The sequence below is a fragment of the Diadema antillarum genome, unplaced genomic scaffold (genome assembly GCF_040938485.1).
Source record: "Diadema antillarum isolate AM-2024a unplaced genomic scaffold, OU_Dant_1.0 scf00000074, whole genome shotgun sequence".
Classification (NCBI taxonomy): Eukaryota; Metazoa; Echinodermata; class Echinoidea; order Diadematoida; family Diadematidae; genus Diadema; species Diadema antillarum.
Window position 1 is genome coordinate 3485278 of NW_027270963.1, and position 9897 is coordinate 3495174.

Genomic DNA, 9897 nt, shown 5'->3' on the forward strand with positions numbered 1-9897 from the left:
GCCTTGTGCCTAATTTGTCCAATTAAAGCTCCTCATTGAGATTGTGTCATGTGACAGATATGTCTCATTTTGCCCTAGGACTGCTCGGATTAGCCAAATTAATCTGAAAATCAACATTCTTATACTAGTTTACGTGCATTGTTATGCACGTGCCAACTGCTGCTGCTGAAGTTTGGATTTGGAGGAAATTTCCTTCAAGGACTGTGAACGGAAGACTACAGCATTAAAATTTGGCATTGGGAGCACGTAATATCTCGATTATGATTGATGGCGTTAAAGGTTATCCACAATTCAAAAGTGTATCTCTGCATCATATCCTGCAATTTTTTATTTTTTTTTTTTGGGGGGGGGGGAGGGGAGTCTTTACACATGATAGAAAAAGACATTTTTTTTTTGTTTGCTACTATATTACATGTTTTTAGAATTCTTTTGGTCATTTTGAAAGCAAACTTTTGAACACATTTCCCCCAAAAAACCTGTTTTTTATTGTAAAGTCACCTTCCTTTTTATTTTCATCTGTCAAGGTCCAGTCTAGTTTTGCTCAATTTTTAATTGTACTTTGAATTTGTAGTGCAAGTGGACCTTCAGGTTGACCATGTACTGTAAAACGAGGAGTGTCCGCGTGCATTTTGATTTCGTGAATCTCGTGAGAGCCAAGATATGCGAAATTAAAATGCATGCAAAAGTTCATGTTTACACATGAATTGAATGCTAGTGGCAATTCGCAAAAATTTCATGCCGCGAAAAAGGCCATTGGCTCCAATTTGCGAAAATTTCATGGAGGGAATATATCATATTTTAAAAATCCTTGTGAAATATTTGGCGTATACAGTACTTGCACTACAGCAGAGCAGGGGAGAGAAATTCAACTGAAAGATCATTTGCTAGTCAAAGTATGATTTTCCACTGATGTTTTCTATTTGAATCCTTGCTAAATCTCCTGGGTGATTACCCTAGTGATAACTAGTGGCTAGTGTGAAAGGAGTAAGAGAGAAGAGACTGTTAAATGCCTGGAGAACATTTGATAACACATGAATGTTGCTCAACTAGACTTGACCCCCAGCCATTTGATTGCAAATCAGACATGACGTGTTATTGACCGAGCCAGGTTACCTCCCTCTATTTTTGACATTAAACATCAGGATGTTGAAATGAGTTCACCACAGGCAGAAGTGTATTTTTGTTACAGTAAACATTCGTATGAGTCCCAAGCCTTTGGGTTTAGACGAAATGCTTTATGATAAGTTAAGCAATTTGAGTCAAATTATTTTTTAGCTCTTGATTGTCGCTTTCTTCTTCTTGGAAGTATTGCAATTCCAAACCATGTCCAAATTGACTTTTTTTAGAATAAGTAAAGTAGAATCAGAAGAACAGAAATATAGAAGACTTTTTCAAAATCAGACATAACAATCATAACATTACAAAGTTTTTGAAATTAAAGAATTCAAAGAACCTCTTTACCTCTGAGTGTAATACTGTTGCCAAGGTAACTATAACAAAACTAATATTTTTCATACAAAGGATACATGTTATTCTTTTTGTAGTCAATGCATAAAGAAAAAAGACAGGATATTTTGGTAAAAAAATATTTGTACTTGTAAAATGATGGTCTCATCTTTGTCAATTTGAAAATACAGGTGCAACCATTATTGCTGATTTTTTAAAACTTAAGAAGTCTTGGAATTCCATTACTTTATTTTATGCTTAGCTCTTATAAAACCTATACTATTCCATATGTCTTATTTTGCCCTATCCATTTAAGCTAAAACATAGATCCGGTAAGGGCTCAAAATTCATCTTTCACCAACTGGGCTTTGCTTGCAATGTACATCAAAAGGGTCGATAACAAGAAACTTCCCTGACTGATGTGATTTGCCAGAATGATGAGTTGTTTTGGAGTATTTTGAAATCAAAAGTGTGGATTGAATTTTGATCGTAAGACTCAACTTCTATTCCGGGAACCCTCCCTGGCAATCCCGTGTTTAGCATTTTGGGAAGGTAGAATATATTGTGATGATCCATCATGCTGTTGCAATTATAGTGTTTTCCAACAAACTGCATGCAATTCACTCTGGTGTGGAAGATTGATAGGTAATTGATAATAACGATATTGATATATCGATTATGAAAAATTACTTAGCAACCGCGATCGGGTAAGCTCAGAGACTGTGGACTTCTGGCGAGAATTTTTGGCTAATATTTCACATTTTCAGTGTCCCCCAAATGAAATCGTTTTATTGCAGCATTATTTCACACAGTTCTTTCATATGCATATGTGTACATTTTGGAGCAATGATTGACAGTTCTGCCGGCATATGAGAACTGTGTTTTGGCTGTAGAGCTAGTTGCAAGATGATGAGTAATTTCACTTCATTTGTGCCCAAATTTCATGTTTATATTAGGAAAATTACCCCCCCCCCCCCCGCTAAATACCAGTATTTAAGTGATAGGGTTGGAGTAGAGATTAGGGTTAGGGTCAGGTTCAGTTATTAGAATTTGGGTTAGGGTTAGGATTACGTTCAAGATTAGGGTTAAGGTCAGGGGAAGGATTTGGGGTAATTGTCCAGAGGGTTATTGTCCTAGAACCATTTTTTGTATCTATTATACTGTTGTTTAAGCATGTTCCCATTATATGTAGCCACTATTAAGCTGGAGTTTTGTCTCTGAATTGTATGCATTTTTTTTATTTATCTTTTTTATGGACCAAAGGGAGAAAAAAAAGAACCCAAGACTTCTACTGTGCACAGCATTATTGCCATATCAATCCTAAATTTGATTCCTGCTTGAAATAGTGCCGTAAAATTTCCATTAAAAAGAAAGAAGAAAAAACACTGTCCAATACATTCTATGAAAATCAAATGTTCATTTCTTATCCCCTTTTAGATAGAGGAGAGTAGTTGCTGTTTTGTTTTGTTCCACACACAAAAAAAAATCCATAGCAGAAAACATACAACAAATTTTAGTGATAAAGGACATTTACACTTTCATATTTTAGTGTACATTACAAGTACAGAATTGTGTATGAGGGAGGCTGAAACCAAGTGATGGTAACAGCCATTTTGAGATGTCCAGTGACAGACCAGGCAAACTGTCTTAATACAATTTGTATTTTTAGGGGGCTGTATTTTCATATTTCAATACTTTCATTTTTATAGCTTATGTTATTACTCAGATTTCCTGTCTGTTTTATTTTTCTATGCTTTTTTTTTAATTTACTGAAGTACAGCCTACTCTTTCTCTCTGCATTTCCATAAATTTGTATTTATTTATGACAACGGATGAGCGAGAATTGAAGGGCTCAGTGCGATTATCAGTTGTTCCCTTTCGAGTGTGCCTATTTTCAGAGACTGCTCTGCCTGTATGCTAGTTATTGCTTTTTAGTAATCAGCATCAATGCAGATTTGGGACAAGGTACAGAGTTGCTATCCATAATCCGTATATATGAGGAAGACTAGAAGATTTAAATGCATTTTAGTGGCTTAAGGTATTAGCATAGTTAGAGATCGCATCCAGAAAAATAACGTTCTCCTCCGACATAATAATTCCCCCATATTCACACAAAGTAGGTTAATGTGTCTTCCATGTGAATTTGCAAGGGAGGGAGGAAATTGGAATGCATATATGCAATTCGTATGGTAAACATCAATTTGAAAAGGAGACATTTTTATTATGATATTTACTTCACGTCCGACATTGAAGAGGAATTATCCCAAATATATGCGTGGATTTTAGGGAATGCAGAAATATCAGTAGTATGCGCATCAGTAAAGTTTGAGGAAAATCAGACAGTCTGTTCAAAGGTTATTGATTTTTTTCGAGCCCACCAGAGGTGCGGGGAGACTAAGGGATCGCCTGCAGCATCTGTCCGTCCGTCGTCCGTCCGTAACACTACAAAAACTTGAATAACTCTCTACTGAGGACTTCAATTTCAATCAAACTTGGAGGGAAGAGTGGTCATACAAAGCTACACATTTTATGAAACATGAAGGTCACCTCAAGGTCAAAGGTCACAGCCAGGGGTCAATGAACTTTAGGGCCCTATGTTAAGTTTTTACGGCGCGTTTCGATTATGGCTCATAACTTTTGATGTATGTCCATTTGTGACCAAACTTGGATGGTAGATGTCCCTTGGGGAGTTGAAGGTCACCACAAGGTCAAAGGTCAGACAGCGGTCAACAAACTTTTAGGGCCCAATGTTAAGTTTTCATGGTGCGTTTAGATTATGGCTCATAACTTTTGATGTAGGCCTATATGTCCGTTTGTGACCAAACTTGGATGGCAGATGTCCCTTGGGGAGTTGAAGGTCACCACAAGGTCAAAGGTCACAGACAGCAGTCAAACTCTTAGGGCCCAATGTTAAGTTTTTACGGCGCATTTCGATTATGACTCATAACTTTTGATCCCTATGTCCGTTTGTGACCAAACTTGGATGGTAGATATCCCTTGGGAAGTTGAAGATCATCACAAGGTCAAAGGTCACAGATGGGTCAATGAACTTTTAGGGCCCAATGTTATGTTTTTACGGCGCATTTCGATTATGGCTCATAACTTTTGATCCATATGTCCGTTTGTGATGAAACTTTGCTAGTAAATGTCCCTTGGAGAGTTGAAGGTCACCACAAGGTCAAAGGTCATAGGTAGTGTCAATGAACTTCCAGGAGTTAGAAAAATATTAATTTCTTCTACGGGAATGGGCGAGACGCAATTTGGCACTTGCCTTGTTCAAGTTTTGGTTGAATCCATATCATGCCCTCATTGCTGAATGAGAGGACTACAACAAATTGTGCTGTCACAGAAGGACAGTGATATTAAGAAATGTAAGAGGATTCCATATATATCAAGGGTTTTTTTCTAGCTTAATAAAAGAATGCTTGACTTGCCTTTTTCAAAAGGTTGAGGTTGTGATATCACTCATAACATAGTGATGACACCTGTAACATGTTTAGTAACAAGTTCAAGGAATGTGCACTCTCCATAGAAAATTACACTTTTTGAAATTCAGGAGAGCAATAAAACAATTCTGCTGCCCGTGAAGTTAGTGGAAGTCACATGATAAATGTTGCAATTTTTCTGCAGTGAGCATTTCGTTGGATGAGAATGATAAGGCCATTAAGTTGCCACTAAAGCCATAGTGTTCGAGGCACCTTAATGCTCTTCTCATTCTCAGCCAACGATTTTTGCTGCAGAATGTCACAGCAAAACAAACTTCACACACAGAATTAATAAACAAATTGCACCCTGGTCTGCAATTTTTTTCTGACATCATTTCAAGTGGCATTTGTCATAGGTGTCCACCAACTTTCATGAAAATGTCGAATTTGTGCTAATGTCGCAATATTTCACTGGCTGTGTGACTGGCCCGTATAGTGTCAAATACCACATTCACATTGCCCACTTGTGCAAGTGTAGTATCGAGTATCAGTGTTGTACCTCAGGCTCAATTGTACTGAGATGGGTGGCAGTGCAAATGTGTCTCGGATAAAATTCCGTTGCATAAATTGTGAAAGGTCGAACAGCTGCTGTTTACGATATTGAGGGGGTCAGTCGGTTTTTAGGAAAGATGTTTTTGAAATGCAATGTATTAGAATGTAGTTATTAGTGAGATTTACTCTGGAACTAAGTACAAGCATGATATTCTGTAGATTTATATCTGATTTCAGATATTTTTTTTCTTCTCAAGTCTATACATGTTTTGCTTTTCCATGTATCAAAATCACCTGAAAATTTTGATTTCCAATTTTTTCAACAAATCTCAATATCATCCCTGTAAGTAGGATATGATAATTTATATCTTCCAGGGAATATTCAGCATTTAATGTTGTAATGGTATAATTGTGCATGCAGTTATTACTTCTTTTTCCGGCGTGCAATGCCCCAACTGGACAAGAGGCAATGATTTCTGGCTTGATGTTCTGTAGCTGATTTAAATCTGATTTCAGATTTTTTTTTGTCTTCAGTCTATACACATTTTGCTTTTTCCATGTATCAAAATCACCTGAAAATTTTGATGTCCAATATTTCAACAAGCCTCAATATTATCCCTGTGATTTGTATGTAAACAGAAAACGTACATGTGCATAGATCTGCTTCAGTGCGAGACAAACATTTTGCAATATAAACACACTGTCACAGGATTGTATTGGATTTGCTTCGAGAAGATGAAAAAAATGCAAATTTATGTATTTGTTATGGGACTGTTCTGGAGTTACACTCTGCCATTTTGTCTCTGTGCAACAACGGTATAAATTTTATAGGCAGCGTGAATGTGGTATTAGATGGCAGGGGATTAGTGAACTGTTCGTCAGGAGCAGTTAACAACAGCTGCAGATTGCAATTTTGAAGAAATTCTATCTTGGTGATTTCTTGAGAAACAGGGTTTTTCGGGGGGGGGGGGGGTGTTTTTTGGTTTTTTGTATGAAGAGAATGATTTATATACATTGGGAATTCATCTTCTTAACTCCCACAGCTCTGGTAGGATAGGTCCCACCCCCCTTCATAAATCATATCTGCGAATTAGATCATGTGACCCAAAGGGGAATTCCCTGTCAGCCCTGCCTCTGAAGGTTGGGAGGGGGTCGATTTTATCTGTTGCAGTTTTTATCACATTGCAGTTCTTCCCCATGCATAAAATGGTTTGAAAAACAGGGGACATTCTAGTCTAGGGGATTGTGATGCAGAAACAAGAGTATACGTCCACACATAGTCTTTAACGACAGAATTATTCATGGTCATCAATTTTTTCCTAAGCTATGACTTGTTTTTAATGCATAGCATTGAATAAATGGCGTATCGCACCAAATGATGGCTGTTTCACTTCGAGCTCTTCTCCAACAGGCATTCTTTAAATGGGTGCATTGTTCCAGAGCGATTAACTCGACTCCCACGCACCCTCTTCATAAAAGTCCCCTGGGTGTCTGGACTATCGATGACTTGTATGTGGTGTTGCCATGGTGCCTCTTTGAGTTATGGGAGGCAGGGCTTCTTACTATAGATCTATAAGTAAACTAGTCTTCGTGTTTCATTTTCATATTTTTAAGAGGTATTAGAATCAATGAACTGTTTTTGCGTGATACAGACCATGTATAAAAAAGAAAGTTTCCATTTGACAGTGTTCTCTTTGCTTTGTAATTTTCTGAAATATTGTGACCTACTTGCATCGCGTTGCAAATTACATATTAAATTGAAATGGATCGCAAATGTGATTTTAGGTGATTACCACCATAAACCCTCAGATGATTCCAGTTCTTGCTCAATCTTCAATTCAACAAAACATGTTTCTTTGACAGATAAAGCTTGTTAGATTATGCACCTTGCGGATTGCGAATCACGCAATTCATTTGTTAAAATGTACCAATTGAAGAAATTTTATTGCAAAAGTGTTAACTCAGTTCTTTTTAAGTTGCAATGTTTTCGATAAAAACTGCTTTAAAAAAAAGGACGAAAATTATATGAGAAATTATGGTATGCATGTATGTTTCTATTGTAACTTCATGAATATTCCTTCATGTGTTACAAGTGAGGTATTGCTGGAAAGGTTTTAGTTTGCTCCATCTTATGATGGGCCTAATTTGAATTGTTTTAAAATTGGTACTTAGCCCATTTGTGACGGAACTCTTCAATTATTCACTGACTGAATTATTTGATATGAATATTGTGTGGATGAAGATTTTCAATGGTTATGAAGAATAATCGTAATCTGGGATCTCAAAAGGCTTTGTGATGACGCACTTGGCTATGTGCAGTCTTTGCATTATGTACCCATGTATTCTATATTATATGCATGCATACGAACAAAACAAATCCTCAGAAATGGACGGTGAACTTGAATTGATTTTGGCTCTTATTTGTGCATGTGTACCTCTTCTACTGCTGCTGACTGTTATGCTGCCAGCAGCTTGCATGCTTTCCTAAAACAACTGACATTCTCAGGAATGGATTTGAAATAGGTGATGAAAGTCTGATTTATGTCAGAGGGCATCCTGCGATCTGACCTTCACAATAAACAGAGGTCGGAGGTCAAGAGCTGGTTAACTCATTCTGGAAGTACTCCAGGTTATTATTAACTCCATATGTTGTTTTGGTTGTTTTTGTAAGGCGTATCAAAAGTGCAACAGCATTCTTAAAATGGCTATTAGAAAGATTATGTGTGCATGGAAGGTGCAACCAAATGGATACTCAAAATACATTTACATTATAATGCTGGAGGTTGACGGTGTAGGCCTCTACTGATATTTCCCCATGTAGGCTTCCCCCCCCCCCCCCAAAAAAAAAAAAAAAAAAGAAATACTAATACTAATAATGAAGAATCATATCCATAACATTTGTAAAGCATATTATATATGGTTTGATAGACTTGTTTCATTGCTTTCCATTGTGATGTTGAGGTGTTGTTGGTTTTTTGTTTTTTCCCTTTTCCTGTGTGACTCCACACATAGGCCCTAGAGCTTTGCATTTGTCAACTGCCCAAATTTCCCTGAAAGTTGTTTAGAAACCTTTATTTTGCACCAAAAGTGAGTTGATAAAGGACCCCATGTGATCCTTTGCATAACATTCCCTGCATTCTCCGTATTACTAATCAAAAATATCATTTGTCTACATTTTCCAATAATATCATAGAACTTAATATCTCTCTTTCTTTATATCTAAGATTATGTTTTGAGCAGAATCAATGAGACATTTCTTTGCAGAAAAAAAATGAATTATTTATGTTATTAATATTTATAACTATTTTGAACATGTTCTAAATAAAAAGATCTGCTCCAGCGTATCTATGTGAATCCATAGGAATAGCTAATGAATACAAAGAACATCAAACATGTCACAAACTATTCTTGTACATGTATTACCAATGGATGCTAACATGTCTTAAAATTTTCAATTTTGTTGGGCATTTGATTGCTCAGTGTGCTCTTGTGTGATGGAGCCATAACATGCAATTAAAGCACAATCATTGAGAATCGTATGATTGATCGACAAGCCATGAAATTTGTGACACACCTGTGTTATGGAATGCAATTTGCACCTTATGGGTCTAGTGAGTAGAATCATTAGGGACTTTTAGATTTCGCATGTAGGACTTGGACTGCTGCGACGTGATGACGTCTTTTCATGATACTGCGCATGCTCCAGATTTTCTGGCACGTCCGTCCAAGAATCGAGAAAATGTCCTTGAGGGATTTCACATCCTCCCAGATTGAGGATGGGCAATGGGCGCACCGTGTATTTAGCATGACGATTATGACGTCACCACTTCTGTCGGACTAGTACTCGCCGTCGACTGAAATCTAAAATGGTTTTACTCTGGCGTCGACGGGAGTCACCTGGAACGGTTTGCTCACACTTTTGGGCAGCCTGCCCACTGCCCACTGTCCACACAGTCAATCTAAAAGTCCCTAACAAAGTCTGTGGACATCCTGTGCTACTAGACTAGGGTAGAAATGCAATGCAGATACAGGATTACAGATGAGTTCTTTTTCCAGTCTGAAAGTGCTCATTGCTTTTGATAGTGGCTATCGTAAAGGAATGTCTATGTATGCTCTTTTGTGTATCTTTCTCATCTGTCTCTCTCACGTACTTCACCAGATCATCCATGCAAATTCAATCCGTGCAAGGACCTTGGTGTCTGCAGCCTAGATGGCCTCGACTACAGCTGCGACTGCAACGACTCTGCCATAAACACGGGGAAGACCTGCATACGTGAGTTGAGAGTTTATACTCAGAACCATCAGGATTCAAAATGTATTTATTCATTTATAAGTAGTTTACAATGAGATCATGATTACACTGATGAGAAGATAATCATAATATTCTTGACACTGAAGGTATCATCACTTTTATTATTACCTCCGCCAAGGGAGGAGGTTATGTTTTCGTTACCGTTGGTTTGTTCGTTCGTTC

The 9897-nt window shown here is 37.4% G+C and overlaps 1 protein-coding gene across 1 annotated transcript in view; it reads left to right on the plus strand.

The window, feature by feature from the left end:
* Positions 1-9897, plus strand: part of LOC139717366 (uncharacterized) — a 38646-nt gene that overhangs the window by 26183 nt on the left and 2566 nt on the right. Inside the window, exon 5 of the mRNA XM_071628870.1 lies at positions 9583-9696. Coding sequence (XP_071484971.1) covers positions 9583-9696 — 114 coding nt within the window. The remainder of the gene's footprint in view (positions 1-9582; positions 9697-9897) is intronic.